The 22,560-nt window shown below is 55.2% G+C and overlaps 1 protein-coding gene and 1 non-coding gene across 5 annotated transcripts in view; one reads left to right on the forward strand and one right to left on the reverse strand.

Moving 5' to 3' along the window:
- The window catches only part of SEMA4B (semaphorin 4B), a 67,058-nt gene that overhangs the window by 22,994 nt on the left and 21,504 nt on the right, over positions 1–22,560 (forward strand). For 2 of the 4 annotated variants that reach the window (XM_053658924.1, XM_053658925.1), the window contains one exon: positions 21,065–21,141. In XM_053658924.1, the coding sequence (XP_053514899.1) occupies positions 21,065–21,141 (77 nt within the window). Of the gene's footprint in view, positions 1–12,695; positions 12,875–21,064; positions 21,142–22,560 lie in introns of those variants that run through there. The other 2 variants (XM_037144987.2, XM_053658926.1) reach the window with 2 other exon arrangements.
- LOC119049149 (small nucleolar RNA U13) lies at positions 3,237–3,340 on the reverse strand. The gene has a single exon (XR_005082468.2). It is a non-coding gene; the product is annotated as a small nucleolar RNA U13 (small nucleolar RNA).

Raw genomic sequence — 22,560 nt, forward strand, 5'->3', positions numbered from 1 at the left:
GGGCGGTTGCCTGGGGGAGTCGGGGTGCTGGGAGGAAGTGGCAAAGGGGGAAAAATCAGGACACTTATAATAGCATAACCAATAAAATATAATTAAAAAAAGACATTGGGAGCACTACACTCTTATGCTTCTGTGTCCTTATTCATGCTTCGCTCCCCGCCCTGCTCTGCCGGGCCAGACTCTCCCATCCCCCAGGGACCTCTCCCAGCCTCTCCAGCTCTAGGAAGTCCCTTCCCATTACTCCCCAGGGAGAAGAGGGACCTCGTCTGCCTCAGCCCCTGTTCTAGTGGGTAACGAAAGCAGGGGCTGAGTCAAGAGTCGCTGACGTGGCTGAATGAGCTGTTCTTGTCTGTGTGTGACTTCACAACCTGATTGCTTCAAACTTTCACCTGGCACGTCCTCCAGGCCTGCCCATGGCATCTCTCCCGCTGCGTGGGCGTGTTCGTGACTGACCACTGGACCGATGCGTGGTGGTTGGGTCATGCCGGGCTCTTGAGTTGCAAGGGACAGAAAGGAATGTGTTGGCTCACTGGACCGTACCACCAGGGGATGGGCAGGAAGGGCTGAGCCTGCCTTGGGGGGGGGGGGGTGGGACAGGCATGAGGGGTTGTGACGTGGGGACATGCCTCCACTCAGCGTGTGTGCACCCCCTCCTTCTGCAGAAAGGCCTCCTCCACCCAGAAAACTCCCGTCAGCTGGTCCACATCCTCTCCTTTGAGCTCAGCAATCCAAGATGACTAGGGTTTTCCTCTGCAGGTCCAATGTCTTAAAATTTATTTATTGATTTGAGAGAGAGAGAGGGGAAGGGAGAGAGAAGCATCGATTCGTTGTTCCATTTGTTGACGCATTCATTGGTTGATTCTTCCATGTGCTCTGACCGGGGATCGAACCCACAATTGGGATGGTGCTCCAACCAACTGCCCAGCTGCAGTGTTTAAATCCTGGTGAAACCTCTGATAGGCATGGTTTTCCTGGATGACAAGCTCTTCCCTTGGACCAATCGCAGTGGCCCTGGGGGCAGTGATGTAGGATGATTGGCAGCCCCGATTTAAATAGCAGGGTTAGACTAGAGAGGGAGCAACTGATGCCCAAAACATGGATCAGAGAAACTGACATGGCCTCTGGGAAGAGCTGGGACCCCACCCTGACGCGTTACCTACAACAGATGCAGTACTTACGTTTTTACGTTTTTTCGTTATTGGGGACCGAACATGCCCATAGCACCTCTGCGGACAAGAACTTGATAAATATTGGCCGATTCACAGTAAAAGATTCTGGTGGCGACTGGTGGTTGTCATTGTTTCCGTGGCAGAAACCCCCTGGTGGACTGCCCCACACTTGGCGTGAGCCTGCAGCTGTCCACCTTGGGTGGTGTGCGTGGCTTGTCTCAGGGGTGGGACGAGGGAGAACACTTGCGGCCGTATTGTCTCCCGGGTTTCCTTCCGAGAAAACCCGCCAAGCCCTGCAGTGTGAGTTAACGCTGGCTTTTTCTCTCGAATGGAAAATGCCTTGAAGGCTGGCGTTCCTATTTGTGTTTCTGTGTTTATTCTGGGAGAAAGCAGACCAGGCAACTTTGTGAAACGCCGCCTTCCTTGGATGGTCTCCGGCATGTGGCCCTTTCTGAAGATGAGACATCCCTCTCTGAAGAGCTCGGAGGAGCCCTGTTAGGTGGTGATGTGCTGCTTTCTTGGACGAGGAAATTGAGGCCGGGCGCTGGGCACGGGCCCAGGGGCACAGAGCTGTGGGAAGTGGGGAAGAGGGTGGCGGGATGTGTCTGGGTTGGGAGCCATGTGCCAGAGACCTCGTACACGCCAAGTCATTCCCTCCGCAAAGTCATCTGCTGAGGTCAGAATGAGATGACAGGCTCAGTGACATGCACATGCCTTGTCCAAGGTCAAAGACACAGGGAGGGATGGGCTACGGTTCAGTCCAAAGCCCAAACCGTTTTACTTCCTTCTACTGTGTGACCTTGCACAGGTCACCTGACCTCCGTGTGCCTCTGTTTCCTAATCTGTAAAGTGGGGACGACAATAGTACTTGCCTCGTGGGTTTGGGAGTGAGGGTTAAATGACATGACACCCATGTGTGGCAAGAGCTCCGAAGGCGGACGCTGTGGTGGAGGTTGTTGTTGTGATACCAGGGGACCTCCCTCAGGGTCACCAGGCGGGCCACTCCCTGCTGCGGGAGAACCAGATCTCGTGGGAGCCCCGTCCAGGCCCAGGTGCTCCTGAGGCCCCGCTGCAGGTGCCTGGGAAAGTTTGCAGGGGGAATAAAGGGAACAAAAGCTCCAGGTGCTCAGTTGGCGCTTTGTCTGGCTCAAGGCCGTGTTTCCTGGTTTCCTGGGCGATCAGGTTGCTCTTGGCTGGCTGGGCCGGCGGAGCGGCCCCTCCTCCCTGCCCCTACCGCTGAGGGGGCAGGGCTGGGCTGGGGATGCAGGCCAGGGCTCAGCTGGCCAATGCCCTTTCTTTCTGGAGCCTATAGCCTGGGGGTCTCAGTGAGTGAGACCCAAGCAGGAAGCTGGGGGGGGGGGGGCTGGGTGCCCTTCCAGCCTTGGAGCCTCGGAAAAACACCCTCCCAGCCCCCCCTGGAGCGGTAGCCTTGGGGATGAAGGCGGGGGCTCTGGGGCCAGGATCCGACACCTGGGCTTGAATGCCAGCAGCAATAGTGACCATGGCCAAGCTACCTTTCTCTCGGAGCCCTAGTCTGCCTAGGGTGTAGCTCAGACGGTTGGGCTGGCTCATAGATAGAGCTCCGGTGGGCCCTAACATTTTTCCGGGGCGCCCAGCGCCGCCTGTGGGAGGTGGCCCAGCCAACCCAAACCCAGTGGAGGGTTATCTCGGTACAACACGAACTACATCACGTGGCACCTGTGCTTACGCCCGCGGCCCCGCCCGACGCCCTCTCTGGCTGCCGCTCACCTCCCGGAGTTCCTTGCACAGGAGTGTGTTCCGGCCTCGGGGCTTCTGCGCTTGTCTCCTTGCTCTGGAACACTGTGTGCCCAGGTGTTGGAGGGAGCTGTCCCTGTCGCTCAGGTCTCAGGGCCTTGGCGTGACCTTCTCAGGGAAGTCTTGCCCCTGAGCGAGGGGGACCAGCCCCTGCCCGGTCCCTCTGTGCCCACCTCATCCTGCTTCGTTTGGAGCAGGGCTCGTGCCTCTCTCTCTGAAGTGATCTTGTTGCTATTGTGTCGCCCCTTTAAAAACTTTCTTTTTTATTATTTATTTATTTGTTTATTTTCATGTCACACGGGTAATGTGCCAATGTGGTAACAAGGTTCGTGGGAGGCACATGTCACACAAAAGCACGAACATCCAATCATCACGTTTATGAACTACGGAAGGTTCAAAAAATTTTATTATTTTTTTAAATTCATTTTTTGTTGTTCCACTGATGGATGCACTCATTGGTTGCCTCTTGTTAGGTGCCCTGACTGGGGATCGAACCCACAACCTTGGTGTATCAGGACGATGCTCTGACCCACAGACCACCCATCCGGGGCCAGTTTTTTGTCTCCCTTTTCATTGTCTCTCTCTCCACCGACATCTAAGCTCTGTGAGAAAGGCCCTGTCTGTCTTTCCTTCCACTGTCTCTCCAGCCCCAAAGCAGGGCCTGGCGCTCTCGGGGGGGGGGGGGCGGGGCTCTGGCTAAACACCACCCCCTGCCCGGAAGCCGCAGTGAGTCCCTCGCGGCGTGAAGCCCCCCAGAGCTGGGCAGCGAACCGGGTTGTGATGAGGCAGCGTATTCCTGGAGTGAAAACACTTTAGATTCCCAACGCACTTTCACATTCGGGCGCTTCACCGCCACCTCACGCTGACCCGCCCGTCCGACCGGTCGAGCGAGATCACACGCTCCGTTTTATGGATGAGAAAACCGAGGTGCCGGAGGCTGGAAGCAGTTGTCTGAAGCCCTGTGTGTCAGAAGTGCAGAGCCTCCTCCGAGGCTCCGCCCAAGGCTCCGGGCCAGACGTGGGAAGGCCTTTCAAGTGAAAATTCACATTTCCCACCCATTGGCCCCTTGGGTGGTGTGAGCGACAGACACATATGCAAAAGTGCTGCATGGGTGGGGGGCAGGACCCTCATTTCCGAGGCCCGCTCTCCTGCTCTGAGTTTTTCTGGGATTCTGTGATAGGCGTCCCCTTGAAGTCTCACCCAGGAAAATGCCGTGTTCCTTGCTCTCTTCCACGGCTGAGCCGTCTCAGCGGCTTCCCTCTCCTGCTGCTCGGACCCCTCTGCTCAGCCCCTGGTACTGAGTACCTAGTGCTCCAAAGAGCCATGGGCCCCACTCAGTGTCAGTCCCACTGGGTGTTACACGTATTCAACTGCGGACCAGGCTCAGAGCGGGGGCAGGGACTGGCCCAGCAGGAAAGCGGCAAAGGCAGGTCTGCAAGTCCACCAGCTGACCCAGCTGGTCCTTCCGACCCCACTCACCTGTCCACAAATTCACTCCCAACTGCACGGAAGGTGGAGTTCTCCCCGCCGTAAATTGTTGAGATCATAACGCCACGTTTAAATGCCTTTATGAAGCTCATTAAGGGCTTATTAAGTCTTGCTAAGACGTTTTATTTTTTAAAAAGACTTTGTTTATCTATGTATTTAGTTTTAGAGAGAGGAGAAGGGAGGGAGAAAGGGAGGAAGAGAAACGTCAATGCGTGGTTGCCTCTCACATGCCCCCAGCTGGGGAAATGGCCTGCAACCCAGGCAAGTGCCCTGGGCAGGGATCAAACTGGCAACCTTCTGGTTTGCAGGCTGGTGCTCTACCCGCTGAGCCACACCAGCCAGGGCTGCTATGACCTCTGCTGGACCTGTGGCAGGAGGGAGAAGGCGAGATGCGCCGGGCTGCCCCCCTAAGGGGGAACAGAAATCTCTATCAGTGTGCCGGGGAGGGCGTGCCTGGGCACACGGGGACCCTGCGGGAGGGTACACGTTAAAATGCCAGTGGTGGCATCTCCAGGTAATTTCTATTCTCTTCTTTATGCATTTTGGTACTGTCTGATTTTTTTTCACAATGAGAAGCATTTTCCTTTATAGTAATAATAACAACGAGAACAACGACAATAATAAAAGCCATGTTCCTGTTGAAAAGCGATAGAAAAAAAGCCCCTGAATAGAAATAAAGAAATGGAAGGAGGCCTCCTGCCTGTGTCTCAGGGTGCTAATGATTAACATCACAAGCCCTTCCCGAAGGTTTTGCCCTGTGCTGGGAGAGAACCAGCGGAAGATGACTTGTTTATGGATGATTGTTTGTGAGTCAGAACTTACTCAGAGCTCTGGGGTTTCCAGGCCGTTAACTGAGCTGCCCGAACCCATTAGTTCGGGTCAGTCCAACTTGCGTCTACACTTGCTTTCCCGCCCTGCCTGCTCTTCTGGGGCCGGCCCCCGGCTTCACACACACGAACACACACGCAGGCGCTCCCCAGCCCCTTGAGCGTAAATGCGGGGAAGGGCGAGGGCATGCTTGGCTTATTCATCTGTGCACCCTCTGGAGTGCTGAGCTGTAAACTCCCAGATAAGAACCAACAAAGAACAAGTAAATGCTGGTACTTCCTTTCCCACAAATGTTGCAACAGACTAGCCTTGGTTCAGAGCATGTGTTTTGTGAGTAACCAGAAAGAACCTAGAAGTCTCTCCACAGTGGTCAGTTACAGTACATCACGGTATACCTGAGGGTTAGAATACTATACAGCTGTTAAAAAGAATAGGACAAGGCCCTGGCCTAGTGGCTCATCTGGTTAGGGAATCATCACAACATGCTGAGGTTGCAGGTTTGATCCCCAGTCAGGGCTCAGGCAAGAATCGTGAATGCATCAATAAACAGAACAACAAATTGATGTTTCTCTCTTTTACTTTTACTCTCTCTCTCTCCCTCCCCTCCTCTCTAAAAATCAATAAATAAAAAATAAAAAGTGAAAGGTTTTCTCAGGCTCTGCTGAGAAAGAAATGCCAATCAGCCACAAAGTCAGGCAATAAAGAGCTTTATTGGGGTTTGGGCACCCGGGTGAGATTCTACAGTCCTCAAAGTGCGGAGCCAGAGAAGTCGCTGCTGGAGCAGGGAATGTGGCGGGGTTTTATTTTCGTTGGCTCTCCATGGGAGCTGGGGATTGGTCCCCTTTGAACAAAGCGGAAATACATCATTGGTGGTTTTCCTCAGGCTCAGGTTGCTATGCGGATATCCGCTTTGGCAAAGCCCACCCTTTCACCTCTCTGGTTTAACCTCAGCCGCCATTTTGGATTGTAGTCCAGACGCCATTTTGGATTGTAGTCCAGTGCCATTTTGTCCTACCCTGTCCATCCTGACAAAAAGAATGAAGTAGATCTATGTAAAATGATCTAGGAAATGGTGGGTTTTAAGCATAAGAGGGACGTTGCACAGCAGTGTGTGTGTTATGCTCCCAGAATTACGGATGGATTCTTCTCCTTGTGCAGCGATGAAAACTACAGGAAAATGTAGATTTGGACATGGAACTCCTCCATCAGTCAGGACAGGCTAGGGTATGCCGTGGTAACAAACACCCCTGAGCATCTCAGTGGCTTAAAACAACAAGGACATATTTCTTGGCTTCATTCCCAACATGGCTGGCAAGGGCTCAGCTCTAGGCAGCCAGCACCTGAGTCATCATAGCACCGCTGTCATCTTAGGGTGCCACCTTCCCAGCGTGAGACTGCAGGGGTCACCAGTGCAAGGGAGACATGCCACTTTCCCCTACGTTTCACTGGCCAACGGCAGTCACGTGGTGACATCTAGTTTCCAGAGCATGTGGATGTCCAACCCTTCATGTGCCCAGAGGGAGGGGAGCTGGAAATGTCGGTGAGCCCTGGGAAGGAGACAGCCATCCGCTGCAGGCCCTTCTCTTCACATTGACGTTCCTAGTAGCAACTCCAAAACATAATGTACACTTTGCAGTCAGAGAGGACTAGGTCTGAATCCAATCTTATAAACCTATATATCTACCCCAAATATATATATATTACTCTACCTCTTATCCATGGGCAACCTCAGTCTGGAACATTAAATGGGCAATTCCAGAAATGAACAATTCACAAGGGTTAAATTGCACGCTGTTCTGAGCAGTGAGATGAACTCTCCCACCGGGCAACCCCCCATGGGAACTGTCGCCCGGTCCAGAGTCTCCACCCTGTAGCCACTTTGTAGCTGGCTCTGTTATCAGATGGGCTGTGGAGGTGCCGCAATGCCTGTGTTCAGGTGACCCTGATTTTACTTCAGTACAGTCCCGTAGCTGGAGAGTAGTGACATTGACAATTTGGATACATCTCAGAGAAAGCAGGGTTTTCTTTTTCCTTCCTTCCTTCCTTCCTTCCTTCCTTCCTTCCTTCCTTCCTTCCTTCCTTCCTTCCTTCCTCTCTTTCTCTCTCTATTTCTTTATGTCTAATCTTTCCCCAAAGATATGTTTTTATTGATCTGAGAGAGAAAGGAAGAGAGAGATAAACATCAGTTTGAGAGAGAAACATTGCCCAGTTGCCTGCTGTACGCCCCGACCAGGAATTGAACCCACAACATTCTGGTGAACGGGATGATGCTCCAACCAAATGAGCCGCCCAGCCAGGGCCCAGGATTTTCTACGTGACAGCACAGCCACCCCTCTGATGATCCTCATCTCTACCATGACGGTCCAGAATACAGTCCCTTTCAGCTGAATACATCTCGTGTCCACGGGGAGCTGCCCCTCCCCCACTGTTCCCCGGGGCATCCCAGGCCCAGATACTTGTGCCCTGTTTATGACATGCCAACCTTCCCCAGACTCCGGACTTCAGGCTGGACTTTGGAGAACTCAGGCCCGCCCCCGGGGGCCCTCAGGAGGGGGAAGGGCAGGTGCTCTCGGCCGGGCCCCTGGCCCGCTGCCCACAGAGCCAGGCGGGCGCTGCCCACGAGGGCTGCCTGGGGAGCTGGCTGGGGGCCGAGGACTGGTCTCTCTCTTTAAACAGACACAGGCAGTCTGTTGAGATTCTGGAAACATCTGACCTTTGCAGAGCATCTCAAGAGCTGTCGGGGAGGGGCCTGGGCGGGCGGGTGAGGGGGGACCTCGCTCTCCGTAAGCGCTTTAACCCTTTCCACAGCGCTGAACAAGAAAACAGAAAACGAGGCCCGTCTCCAGGGAGCTAGAAAGCTTTGTCGGTCTTGTCCTCCTTCGGGTTTTCTGGGGGAGGTAGGTCATGCCTGGGGGCGCAGAAGAGACTTTTTTTTTAATTTCATTGATTTTTTTATAAAGATTTTATTTATTTATCTTTAGAAGGGAAGGGAAGGAGAGAGGGAGAGAAACATCAATGTATGGTTGCCTTTCATGCATCCCCTGCCGGGAACTGGCCTGCAGGGAACCGGCCTGCAACCCCGGTATGTGCCCTGACTGGGAATCGAACCGCGATTGTCTGGTTCGCAGGCCCGCGCTCAATCCACTGAGCTACACCAGCCAGGGCTTAATTTCATTGATTTTTTAGAGAGAGAGAAACACTGATTTGTCATTCCACTTCTTTATGCTTTCATTGGTTGACTCTTGGATGTGCCCTGACTGGGGATTGAACCCACAACCTTGGCGCATCCGGATGCTGCTCTGACCGACTGAGCGATGCATTCCGTTCTTCATCCTACAGCTGTGTATGGGGCACCGGCTAAGTGCCAGGCACTATGTCAGCCTCTGGGGACACTCACCCCTGGAGGGGCAGACGAATCGGATCGATCGGCACAGGGGTGGCCATGAACGCAGCGGGGGTGGGGCTGGAACGAGCACCGCATTGCTGCTGAGAGGGCCTCTGGGGGGGCACTTCAGGTAGGAAGGTCCGGGGAGACGTCTCGGCCGGGATGTCCAGCTTTGCTGATGGAGAATAGCACCCAGCGTCTGCCTCTGGAAGCTCATTAAAATGCAGAACTTCACCCCGATCGGGTCACTCGCTTGGGGTGTTGTCTGTGCACCAGAAGGTTCGGGGTCGATCCACATGGGGGGGGGCAACTGATGGATGTTTCTCTCTCTTTCTCTGTCTCTCTCTCCCATCCCCCTTCCTCTCTCAAAAATCAAGAAACGTAGCCTTGGGTCAGAATTAAAAAAGAAAAAAGCAGAACCTTTGTCCCCACCCCAGGCCTGCAGCATCCAAACATGCCTGTTCACAGGCTCCCCCGTATGTGCACGTATGAAGGTCCAGGAGCAGCGCCAAGGGCTGACCTGGGTGCGGTTGGAAGTGGAGGAAGTGGGGAAGGACCCGGGGGCCGGAAGGAGCTTGCTGCAGGATATGGAGGGAGGTCGTGGCATATTTGTGTGTTTGTGTATGTAAAGAAACATTTTTTTTCCAAGTGGGAGAGAACTGAGCATGTTTCAACGCTTTGAGGAGTAAATCAGGGGAGGAAGAGGGGGTGGGCAACAATGGATGGGAAGGTGGAGGAGGTGCAGGCCCTGCAGGGCAGACGGGCCTCCGGCTGCAGTCTGGAACCTTCCGGGGATGGTCCATCCACACGGCAGAACCGCAGACACAGAGGAGACCTGAGTTCGGGGTGGGGGGGGGGTGAGCACCGCAGGGAGCCGGCTCTGGATCTCGGCTGTGGCGGTGGTTCCCCAAATCTACTCACGGGATTGATTAGTACAGGGCGGCACAACCCTTACACACACGCACACACACACACACAAGGGCGTATAAAAACCAGTGAAACAGAGTGACAGTATTATTATCCCCCTGTCAATCACCTGATGTGACTCTGAACTACAGTTCTGTAAGGTCGCCATGGGGGGAAGCCATGGGGGAGGTGTTCACGGGCCCCTACACACTGTCTTGTAACTTTCCGGGGATCGATAGCTATTTCAAAACAAGAAGGTAGAGAAAAGCACAGCTATACCCTTATACAAGACACCTTTGGCCGGGAACTTCGGAGGAACAAAAGCTTGCATAGTAAGTGCCTCGGAGTGGCCGCCGGTGGGGGGAGGGCGTGGGAGGAGAGTGGGCAAGGACAAAAGGGAATAAACAGCCACATGCATCAGGGGACCAGACCCGTGGTTCCAGGGCTGTGAGCTGAGCTGACAGGGTGATTAAGCGTAGCCTCTCTGCACCTGAGGTCCACAGCCAGGGAAGCGGGTAGTGGGACGGGGATCAATACCATTAAAGATAAGACCCTTTCTCCATAGAGTAAAGCTTTCTGCTTCATTCAATAGGAGGCTGGAGGAGGAGGAGAAGCAGGGAAAAAGGCAAGGAGAAGAGATGCCCCAGGGTAGAGAGAGAGGGAGGAAAAAAGCGTGTAGGGAAGGGGACGGGAGGGGAGGAAGGCCGTGGGGACTGCAGGCTGGGGGCTGGTCTGAGGAAAGCTCAGGTCCTGGCTGCTGAAGGCCCTGGAGCTCCCTGGCCCTGGCTTCCAGGGGCTTCGAGAGCAGCCTGTGCTCAGTGCGGGGGACTGGCAGTGCTGAGTCTCCGCCAAGCCTCCTGCCTTCATTGTGGGCGAGCAAGAGCCAGCGAAATGAGTGCACGCCTGTTAAAGTCATTCGCACGAGTCGGAGGCACTGCCTCAGCTGCGAAACGCAGAGTCCCAACTGGCTGACTGTGAAGAGGAAGGAAGAATACTGGGAACGAAAGGAAATGATTGAGGAAGTGCTTAGAGGCTTAATGATAAGGATGTACACCTGGACGTGACTTAGTATCACGAACAGTTAGAAACAAGGGCCCGAGAGTAGAGAGTTGGTTGAAAATTTTATATATATATATATATATATATATATATATATATATATATGCTGGAATACATTTAAAATGAAGGTGTGCAAGAAGGTTTTTTTTTAAATGATTTTATCTATTCACTTCCAGAGAAAGGGGAACGGAAGGAGAAAGAGAGGGGGAGAAACATCAATGTGTGGTTGCCTCTCATGCGTCCCCTACTGGGGGCCTGGCCCACAACCCAGGCATGTGCTCTGACTGGGAATCGAACTGGCGACCCTTTGGTTGGCGACCCTTTGGTTCACAGGCCCGCGCTCAATCCACTGAGCTATGCCAGCCAGGGCGGTGAGAAATTTTAATGTTATGGAAAAATGTTGAATATATTGCTGTTCTAGAGAAAGTTTATAATTATGTACAAAGTAATTTTTATGGATTGATTTGTTTTTTTAGAGAGAGAGGAAGGGAGAAAGACAGAAAGAGAAACATCCACTTATTGTTACACGTTTTGTGGTTTGTTTTTTTGGGGGGGTGATGTGGACTTGTATTTTATTATTTCATTTTTTTAAATATTTTATTTAATTTTAGAGAGAGGGGAAGGGAAGGAGAAAGAGTGGGAGAGAAACATCAATGTGTGGTTGCCTCTCATGTGTCCCCTGCTGGGGACCTAGCCTGCAACCCAGGCATGTGCCCTGACTGGGAATCGAACCGGCAACCCTTTGCTTCGCAGGCCCGTGCTCAATCCTCTGATCGCCACCCCTGTGCCGATTAGAGCTACACCAGCCAGGGCTTATTCCACGTTTTTATGCCTCCATTGCTTGATTCTTGTAGGTGCCCTGACCAGGATAGAACCTGAAACCTTGGTGTATCAGGACGATGCTCCAACCGACTGACCTACCAGGCCAGGGCCCCGAATTATTATTCTTTTTATAAAAACTATAAATGTATAACTACATAAAAAAGAAACAGGAGGATAGTCGCTAAAATATTAACACCCTTAACCTGAAGACTAGGGTACTCTACATGTACATTTTATCTTAAAAAAAAGTTTTAGAAAATACTGACACTGGCGGTCTCCGGGTAGACTGAAATCATGGGTGATGCTTTTGTTTTTAAAATAGGTTTTCTGTTTCCCAACCTTTTTGTAGTAAATATGTGTTCACTTCGATAGAGAGACAACCAGGTCGCTGCTTCTTTCTTTTTATTTGGGAGCACCACCCGGGGACCGTGGTCAGCCCTCAAGCCGGTCCGAGTGGGAGGCGCAGAAGCCCAGCGGGCCTGCCCCGGCCCTGGGCGATGCTGGCCGTGGCCTCCAGTTTCTCCAGCCAGCTTGGGCCAGCTCAGCCGCGTACACACCCAGAACTCGTTTGTTTCAGGAACCGCCCTGAGAGCCGCTGTGGCTTTCCTGGAAGATAGCAGAGCCAGCTCCCAAGCCCTGGGGAGGGCCGAGCCAAGGTCACTGGATACGTGCTGGATATTTATAACCGTATCTCACTCGTTTCGTTTCACTCTGACTGCGCGCGCGGCCCATCCATGACCGCGGGTGGAGACGCGGGTGGTTTCGTGCAGGGTGTCTCTGCGCCACTCTCGCCCCCCCCCCTCCGTAAACAGGTCTATTATTACCGAGAGCTGACCGGGTGCCAGGTGTGTGCCTCCCTAATTGCACTGCTCACCCTGTGCGGTCCCAGCTCTCCTGATGCCCACTTTGCAGATCAAGAACCTGCAGGCTCAGAGAGGTTAAGGAACTCGCCCTAAGTAACACAGCCAGACAGGTGGTGGTAGTTCTGGGACTGGCGACCTGGGCCCGTGGGAGTCCAGCTGGTGACACTGTCCCCTGGGCCAGGGAGCGCTCAGCCGTCTCAGCCCGGCTCAGACGACCCGGCCTGCACGGCCCCGGTGGGGGCAGGTTCCGGCTGGGGGAAGGGCGGACAGCAGCGAGTCCAGAGTGGCCTTCAACGCCCGGGGCGTGTGGTAGTTGGGGGGGCCTGCTGGGCGCCTCCCGACAGTTCCAGTAAACAAGGGCGAGGCGGGGCGGGACTTGGCAGCAGACCCGCGTTTCCGGGGACATTGCGCGGGACCGAGGGTGTTCGTGGCGACACTCCAGGTCCCCAGGGAAGGCGTTGGGTTGGCCTGGCAGCTGGGAGCAGCTGGGGACGCTGCAGGAAGTGGGGGCGCGCCGCAGAGGTGACCTCGCCGGGGACGGGGGTCTCGTGCGCGCGCCCAGGCAGGGACACTCCCAGGTGAGCGAAGGGGACAGGGTGGGCGGGAGCCTCGCCCAGGAGTGGGCGGACCAGGGTGAGGCCGATGGGAATGCCACCGCCCCCACTTCCCGCCGGGCGGTCTCCAAGAGGGCGCCACCTGCAAGTTCTGATGGGCAACGGTGCCCGCCACTGGGGAAGCCTGTCGCCTCCGCAGCGCGGGAGGCTGGGCCCCTGTTCCCGCGGCGCCGCGGCCTCTGCGCGCAGTCCCTTTACCTTGTCCTTTCACCGCCCCCTGCCACACCTGAAACGGAGAGAGGCAGGAATCCCGGCTCTGGAGGGGTGTGGTTTGGAGTTTGGGCAGGTCCCGGGCTCCTTCTCCAAATCGTCGTGGGCATGACCTTCGACTTAAGCTGTTTTGTCTCGGTTGCTTCTCTTTGAATGACTGGTGGATTTAGGAGACGGGAGGAAAAGGAAGACAGGATCTTGGCGGTGAGGGAGCTCTGGTGGCCTCCGTGGGGCAGGTGTGGTTTGGCAAAAGGACCCTGGTGCCCTGGGTCACCTGGGGAAGGTCATCAACCTCTGCTCACATGTTGTCACCTGTAATATGAGTGTATCCTTTGACTTACAAACCATGGGGCTCTTATAAGGCTGAAATGTCATAAGGACAAAGAAGCACACATTTTTAAAAAGTGTTTTTCTCCCCATGGATGCTTTAGAACTGGAAGAGATGTGGAAATCCATAGGGTTCCATCCCTTATTTTCTTTCTTTTTAAAAAGATTTTATTTATTGATTTTTAGACAGAGGAAGGGAGGGAGAAAGAGAGGGAGAGAAACATCAATGTGTGGTTGCTTCTCACACGCCCCCTCCTGGGGACCTGGCCCGCAACCCAGGCAGGTGCCCTGACCGGGAATCGAACCGGCAACCTTTTGGTTTCCAGGCCGGGGCTCCATCCACTGAGCCACACCATCCAGGGCCCCTGCCTCGTTTTCACAGGAGAAACTGGACCCAGAGTGTAAATGACTTCCTGAGATGACACAGGGGGTTGGGACGGTCAGGATTTGAAACTCGTCCCCCGACTTCCAGGTGGGAGCTATTTCCTCTGATGACCATTCTCAGTGAAACGCAGGAACATCAGTGAAGTTTCTCCTTGGAAGCTGGGGTTCAAGCTTTGGGGGACTGGGTGACAGGTCCCCCAAGGCCAGGCACATTGGCGGCAGGTGACAGAAAGATGAGGGAAGGAGGCCGGAGTCTCAGGGAGAACCTCGGAAAAAGCCCCTGCGCCTTGGGGCTCGCTTTCCCGAAGCATCTAGGGGCTCCCTGTAAATAAATCCCCTAGAGCCAAAACATTTCCCAGCTCTGCATGTACCTTCTCTTCTTTTTTAAATTTTTTATTTTATTTATTTATCTTTAGAAGGGAAGGGAAGGAGAGAGGGAGAGAAATATCAATGTATGGTTGCCTCTCGTGCATCTCCTGCTGGGAACTGGCCTGCAACCCAGGCATGTGCCCTGACTGGGAATCGAACCATGATCTTTTGGTTCACAGGCCCGTGCTCAATCCACTGAGCTACACCAGCCAGGGCCCCCTCTCCTCTGAAGCCAAGCCTATCTGTTGAAACTATAGGAACAAGAAACCCTTCCGCAGCCCAAAAGCTGAGAAATGGGACTTCCCGCCTTGGTGAGGTGCCTTTCCCTGTGAAAAGGATGAGAGGGGGGTGGGAAAAGAGGCCCAGGGAAAGGACCCTGGAGGGAATCATTTGGCAATGGTGCGAGGCACTCAGCTAGAGCAGAAAACTCATGTACTGGTCTAGTGAATATTAAACTGGGGGCCTGGCTCTCGGCAAGCCCTGTGCAGAGAGGGCTGGAGAGGACAAACCTGGCCGAGGCTGGCCCGGTGCCTGCGTGGTGCCAGGAGCCTGCAGAAGAGAAGGGAAGGGAGGGATGCGATGTGTCAGCGAGTGTTTCCCCGTAATGAGCGCCTTGGCAGAATCCGAGAAGAGCGCAGAGGGAGCCAGCATGACTCTGGCCTGGGAAGCCTGGAGCAGGGCTGGGGCTGCGCCAGGCTGGCCTCAGCCCCTACCTGTGCTGGAGACAGGAGGGAGGGAGTGAATCCAAAGGAATGTGGTAAGGGATGCTGACCAAGTATAAGTTCTGCAGAGGCAGCCTGTGCACCAGAAGGAGGTGCTGCTGCATGGAAGGAGGGAGGGAGGGAGGGAGGGAGGGAGGGAGGGAAGGAAGGAAGGAAGGAAGGAAGGAAGGAAGGAAGGAAGGAAGGAAGGGAGGGAGGAGCAGCAGGAGGAGGACCGCTATAACTGGACATAAAGTCCACCTGTAGGCAGAGTATGGACGACCTGGGTTCTGGTCCCAGCCCGGACTCAGTGCCTGGGGAAGCATAGCCAGTCCCCGAAGCGCTCCGCGCTCCAGTGTGGGAGAGTGGGAACGGACCATTCCTGTCTCCCTCTGTCGCGAGAACGAAATCGCTGATGGGCTGTAGAAAGCGGAGCGTGCGCCTCCCCGAAAGCGCTGCATCGATGTGGCCTTATAAATAAACGTCCGCTCTGATTTAGGTGGAAAAGTTTTCCAAGTAAGGCAGGTCACAGTTATAGAAGTGCTCCAAAAGGAGGAATAAATTTCTTTTTAACCCTGATACAGGCTAATTTTGGAAGTGCCCCGTGCCTGCAGAAAACCTTAAATGAATGCTTTTCCGCTTTTTTATGGGAGGGTCGGGGACGAGGACAGTGATCTTTCTGATCATTTCAGATCAGATGAAAGCTCTGATCCCTCTCATGGGGCAGCATATATCATTCTCAGGGGTCAGTTCGCAGCTCCCTGACGCCCACCCTTGGGGCTCAGGGGCTCCCTGCTCACAGGCTGCAATGAGGACACTGAGGCAGCGGTCACGGAAGAAGGGTCTGGGAGAGGCCAGGCGGGAACATGGCCTTTCAGGGGGGTTGTGGGGTCCCTGTGGAGACCGCTAGGCGGAGAAGCTGGAGAAAAGCTGACACAGCGGGTGGGTCAGACCCCAGGTCCAGGCCCTCATCTGCTGGGGCCCCTCGGACCACTTAGCGCCTCACGGCAGCTTCCAGCTCTGGGTTCTCTCAGTGCAGATGCCGAGACTCCGGAGGAGCCTGGGGCCCCGCTGGCCAGTGTGCAAGATCCCTGCCCAAGCCGGGCTCCTTGGGGCCGCCCTCACTCCAGCTTTCTGCAGGGGGTGTCTCCTGATGCCGTGGCTTTAGGGTGGCAGGTGGGCGCCCTGCCACACACAGTGGCAAAGCAGGCGGCTGGTGCAGTCCTTGGAGGGGCAGGAAGTCAATGGAACAACCTCCCCATCACCCCGCTGGTTCACCTGCTCAGCCCACCCTGTGCAGGCAGAGCCGGAACCCAGAGCGAGGCTCTGTCTGGGGCAGTGGCGGCCACCAGAGGCCGGAGGTGGCTGGGAAGCTCCAGAGGTCAGAGGAGCTGAGAGGAGAACCTTGGGAGTCTGGAAAGGAAGGTGGGGGAAGGGCCCTGGCCCAGGCCTTCTTTCCTCCTTGGGGCAGTGGCCTAGGGCTCAGAGAGGGAATTAAGGAGGAAAAACTTGGTGGGAAAATGGGAATGCAGATGCCTGATTTCTCAGGATCTTAGAGCCGGAGGGGCCTCAGGTCTGCTGAGCCCACCTGGAAGCTAGAGCCTCCTCCCAGCCCCTTCCACCGTTTGCTCCCCACCCCCACCTGGCCGAGAACATCCACCTCCCCACAGTGCCTGGCTGTAGTGGTTTCAGGGGCAAGAGCATCACTACACAGTCATTGTGCCCAGTGTCACCCCGGCCAGGTACCCAGGCCCTTGAGGCCCCCAGGTGAGCAGGCTCCAGGGCAGACAGCGGCTCCTGAGCTTGTGTGGGGCGTAGGGGAGTGACAGGAGCAACTGCGTGTCCTGCCCTGTCGGGGCAGGGACAGGTTGAGCCCTGCTGGTTGCACCACGGCCCCCTGGGCGCTGGCGATCCCCTCCCAGGGAGCGGCCGGCTCAGGCCCCGACAGGCCCACGGCAGGCGCACCCGGGCTGGGGCCAGGCTGGCTGGTTCCTTCTCCCGGTGAGGGAGTTGCAGCCTCAGCACTTGGTTTGAGGGAAAGCCCAGAAGGGGGTCCTCGGGGTCGGGGGCCCACGTGGTTGAGTTGTCGGTCACCAGCATGAGCACATCAGCTTTGTCCCCAGAGCCATGTGCTAGTCCCTTTATGGGCACTCATATCGCCTCCCCCGTCCGCCCTGGAGTCTGTCTGGTCCCAAGTCACGGACGAGGAAGCTGCGGTCCAGACAGGTGGTGTGGCTTGCCCCCAGTCCACAAAGTGACGACAGTGATGCTGAGATTCTGCTCCTGCGTGTAAACCAGCACGGGAAGTCCCAGGGCCACTCTGGAGGCGAATAGAGTTTGGGGACCTGGGATGAGGGCAGGCGCACTTATGGCCAGAGCTGGCGAATGCGGCTCCTGCGACCAGAGGCCGTGTCAGTCCAGAAGGTTCTCACCGTCGCCCCTGGGAATGCCCTCTGCTGTGGAGGCCACTGCCCCAGGAGGCGCTCTGCCACCAGGGTCTGGAAGTCACTGGCTGGTTTAAAAGCACACACAGGGCGTGCCAGGGGCTGTCGCTTCCTCAGCAGCACAGATTGATGCCCGGCCCCCCCACCCCAGGGAGGAAACACCGGGGTGGGGGTGGGGCGCCCGGCCAGGGCAGGGCGGGGAGCTGCAGCTGCAAGTTGGCATAAGGGAGGGCTCGGGGCTACGGGGGCACGGTGGCGGGGGGCCACGGCCCCGGGGAGCTGGGCCGGGGCCAGTGCATGTCTGCGAGGCTTGCCGGGCAGTCTGCCAGCCGGAACCCGGGAATGAGGAGGAGCAGTGCTACTTCAGGAGGGGGCAGGCGGGACATTTGGGTTCAAGCTCCACCGGGCTTGGCAGGAGGCCCCTCCCCCACGGCCAGGAGACAAAGCACTGGCTCCCAGAGCAGCCCTGTGAGAGCGGCAGGGCCGGGTTCCCCCAGTGGGATAAGAGCAGGCAGGCCCGGCCATCGGCGCCCCAGACCGTGGCCAGCCCGCATCTGGGCAGGGGCTGTCCTTAGAGATGATTAGTGAGTATTGATTGCTGGCGCGGCTCACGACGGCCTGGACTGACCACCCCGCTGCCAGCCCTCGGCCGTTGCCCGCGGCCACTGCCTGTCCCTTTGTGCTGAGCTGGTCAGAGAGGCGGCGGATGCAGGTTTCCGTCCGCCTCATATTTATGGCCACACTTCCCTTTCGTTTTCTCTTTGTGCCTCTTCCTTCTCTCCCTCCTTCTCTGGCTCTTCTGTTTTTTAACCTTCCACCTAATCCTACTGGTGACTTTTTTTTTTGGTACCTTTTAGCTTCTTTGTATGGTTTTTTTCCCCATCATAATAGGTATAAAGTACACACGTAGACCCAGGAAAATGCAGACATCTGAAGCATACAGCTTGGAATATTTTCACATTTGCACACAGTTGGGGAAACCAATACCCAGATCAGGGTGCAGAAGGTTCTCACCGTCCCTCAAGTTCCCTGGTCTGCCCCCTGGCCTTGGCAGTGGGGCTTTGGAAGACGGAAGACCTGTCACTGTCCTGGAGAGGCTTGTCACCCACTTGGCACGGGGCATGGTCAGCGCATCAGAGCGGCTGTGAGCGGGATGTAATTACCCACCAGCGAGGCTGCAGCAGCCCCTGCCTCTGCTCCTCCGGGGTGAGCCCGGCAGACACACAATCCAGGTGTTGCCACAACACAGGGCAAGGCAGCCTCAATGCCCCCTCACGACCTACCCGCTGCACAGATGCGGGCACTAGCCGGTGTCCCTCATCCGGCCCTGTTCTAGGTGACAGCCGAAGGCACAGGACAGAGGAAGGGCTACAGCCAGCTCCCTGGTTGCAACGAGATCTCTTGCAACTTTTTCATCAGATTTATGGGAAACATGGAGGAACGGAGGCAGACGAGAGCAGGGGAAGCCCACCTCGCCAGCTGCTCCACCTGCAAAGGGTGTTGATCATTTAAAAATTTTTTTCACTTGTTGCTTTGAGAGAGAGAGAGAGAGAGGAAGTGTAGGGGCAGAGAGAGAGAGAGAGAATGAGAACCATTGAATTGCTGTTCTACTTACTGATGCATTCATTGGTGGATTCTTGAACGTGCCCTGACTGGGAATCAAACCCACAACCTTGGCAGATTGGGGCGCTGTTTCGACCGACTCAGCTACTTGGCCAGGGTGGATATGGGTCAGTCTTAAGCTTGATGGAAGTCTCTTGGACAAGGCATTGGACTGTTTTGGGCCCTGTATCACCCAATTCCTCCCTCCCCCAGAGTTAGAAAGTACCCGTAGCTTTTCTGTATTTACCAATTGTTAAAACTTTGCCACAGACACACTCACACTCTTAATACACACACACACACACACACACATGCATGCTCATGCACACAGGTTTTTGCTGAATCATTTGAAAGCAAGTTTGCTGACATCCTGACACTTCAGCAGGCATCTATCTTCGAAGGACAGGGATGTTCTCCTGCCACCGCACGCCACCACCATACCTAAGACATGCACAGCATCACCGCAATAGCCTTTGATACCTGGGGTGGGCGAACGCCCCCCCCAGCTGCTCGCACCTCCTCTTCTCCCCCCCCCCCCGGTGCATGGGGGGTTCACATGTTGCCTTTGATCCTCAGCTCATTTTAGCTCCTTAACCTTCCACAGTCCCCGGCTTTCCTGCCTTTCATCAGAGGGGACTTTACCAAGCATGCCAGCCAGCCGTCAGCAGGATGCTGGATGCATCTGGCTGTGCGTTGCATCACGTCAGGGCGGAAATGTTGTCTGGAAGTCCCATCGCTAGCGCTGCTCCTCTCAATGCTGGTGACGCAGCCAGAGCCAGCTCAGAGGCACAGAGTCACCTGTGGGGCTGACTCGGAGACGTCGTTAACACGCAGGCTCCCAACCGCCTTCCTGCCGGTGGTCGGGCACCCAGCGGTCATTCCGGCTGGAGGCTAGGTTTTCCAGGTCTATCATTTTATTCCATATTTATCTGCTCACACTTCTCTGTACCAGGCAGGGCGCTTCCTTCCTGTCCCTTCTCGTCCTGTGTTTCTCTGAACGTCACTGTGGATGGATGGATTGCTTTTCATTTCATGCATTAGAATCCATTATTTCATGATGCTTTTTTTGGAAGATTTTATTTCTTTTTAGAGAGGGGAAGGGAGGGAGAAAGAGGGAGAGAAACATCCATGTGTGGTTGCTTCTCGCATGCCCCCTACTGGGGACCTCGCCTGCAACCCAGACATGTGCCCTGACTGGGAATCAAACCTGCGACCCTTTGGTTTGTAGGCTGATGCTCAATCCACTCAGCAACATCAGCCAGGGCTCATTACCCTTTGTGATGCTCAGCTTGTCTCAAGTTTATCATCGAGCTGGCTCTTTGTCGTTTGGCAACGATCCTATTAATCTTTAACCCCTCCCTTGTGTTCTGGCTCAACGAAAAGTCCCAGGCTCACCTTACACTTTCTTTTTCATTTTCCCAGAATCCTGGAACCTTTTATTAAACAGTGATATTTAGAACTGGGTGGTAGGTGTTCGCACCTAGCACCTTCACCAGTGATTTGACTAAAGGCATTAGGAATGCTTATCAAATTTACAGATGACTCGAAACTGGGAGGAGAAGCAAAATGCATCATAGAATCAACGCGCAGAATGACCTTAACAGGGCGAAAGTTGAACCAGAACCAACAGATTTCAAAGATGTCAGTAGGAAGTGCCGTGCTCGGGGTGAAAAGGAGAATGGCGTAATTTCGGGTTTGAGGGGAACTCTTTTTGATTTAAAGATTTTATTTCCTTATTTTTAGAGAGGGGGGAAGGGAGGAAGAAAGGGAGAGACACATTGATGCGAGAGAGAAATATCCATCCGAGGCCTCTCACACGCACCCCCCCCCCAATCTGGACTGGTCCATAACCTGGGCATGTTCCCTGAGTGGGATTTGAACTTGTGATCTTTCTTTCTTTTTTTAAGACTTTATTCATTTCTCTTTAGAAGGGAAGGGAAGGAGAAAGGGAGAGAAATATCAATGTAAATATCGTGCATCCCCTGCTGGGAACTGGCCTGCAACCCAGGCATGTGCCCTGACTGGGAATCGAACCTCGACCATTTGGTTCACAGGGCTGCGCTCAAGCCACTGAGCTCCACCAGCCAGGGCTGAACTTGTGATCTTTCACTTTGCAGAGTGACGCCCACCCCACTGAGCCACACCGGTCAGGCCATGGGGGAACGCAGTATTGGACTGAAGGTGATATCCAAAGGTAACACAGGTTGTTGGTGGACATGAGCCCGTAGCATCGCATGATCCCCAGGTTGCATCCATCCAACCATCCTCAGTATCTCCTGAGGGCCTGCCCCACGCCAGGCACTGTCCTAGAGGCCTGGGCTAACTGTCAGGCAGATACGCAGAATCCCCTGCCCACCTCCATTTTGGGGATGGAGGGGCAGGTGGGAAGTTCAGACAAGCAAGCAAAAACCACCACAAATAAGCAAATCAAATATTATGTTAGAAAGGGATGAGTACTTTGCGGGGAGAAAACTCTCGGGGGGAGGGGAATATTGGGGGAAGTTCTGGTTCTTCAGGAAAGTAACGTCTGAGCAAGGATTTGGAGGAAGCAAAGGACTCTGGGAGGAAGGCTCCGGGCCTCGGGAGTCTCAGCCAGGGCAAATGTCCCGGTGCAGTACTTTTGAGTCATCCTGCGGGAGAGAGAGCGGGAAGGGCAGTGGCCGCTGGGGTGAGGATGACATCTGTGCCTTGCAACCTCCTTGAGGTCTTGGGCTTTTCGGCTAAGGGAGCCTGGGTGGCCGAGTGCTGTGACCCAGCTGTCTCTGAGCCCCATGCGTGGGCTGCCGAGTTGAGCCCCAATTTCAGTGCCACAGAGGTGGAAGCAGGGAGACCTTGCCCTAACCATGAGGAAGAGGACGATGGTGAGGATCCTCGGCTTATGGATTTGCTCATGGGCTGGATGTGGAAAAGCAAGGAGGAGGAAGGTTTTTAACCTGAGCAGCTTTGAGGGGGACTCGCGGCCGAATGGGACGGGAAGAGGCTTGCACAGGTGGGAGAGGCCAGGACCTCGGTCTGGGACGTGCTGGATGGCTGGCAGACCAGACGGCCTGTGGAAATGCTGAGGCCACTTGGAACTCAGGGCAGAGGTCCTGGCTGCAGACAGAAGCATAGGCACCCTTGGCTGAAGATGGATGGACGCCGCCAATAAAAGTGGTACCCAAGGCCTGGGCGAGGCTAGAACTGGGGTGCTTTGGCGCCACCCCCGTCCCACGTGCAATGCTGTGTCCAGTGCTGGGAGCCCCTCTGTTTTTATTTTTCTTTCTTTTGTCTCGGGAGACCCTTTAAAACGGGCGCTGCGAGCCTCGCCCTTGCCCACAGAAGGGTGTCAGGCTGGCGCAGGGGCACAGGAGTCGTGGGACCTGGGGAAGCTGGGCTGCCAGAGAGGGAACCTGGGACCACGTGAGCACTGTGCCCACCCTGGCTGCCGCCCTGTTGGAGGGGATGCGGCGGGCCTGGGTTGGGGGGCGGGGCGGGCGAGAGCACAAGGTGATGGCGCTGAGGAGCTGATTTTGGCGCGGGGGCAGGCGGGCTTTCCCAGGACCGCCGCTCATTCCGGGAGCAACCGTTCCCCCCTGCGGTGGAAATGACGAGCCGGGTTCTGAAACTCCTTCGG

The sequence above is a fragment of the Artibeus jamaicensis genome, unplaced genomic scaffold (assembly GCF_021234435.1).
Source record: "Artibeus jamaicensis isolate MK-2021 breed Jamaican fruit bat unplaced genomic scaffold, CSHL_Jam_final scaffold_612, whole genome shotgun sequence".
Taxonomy (NCBI): Eukaryota; Metazoa; Chordata; class Mammalia; order Chiroptera; family Phyllostomidae; genus Artibeus; species Artibeus jamaicensis.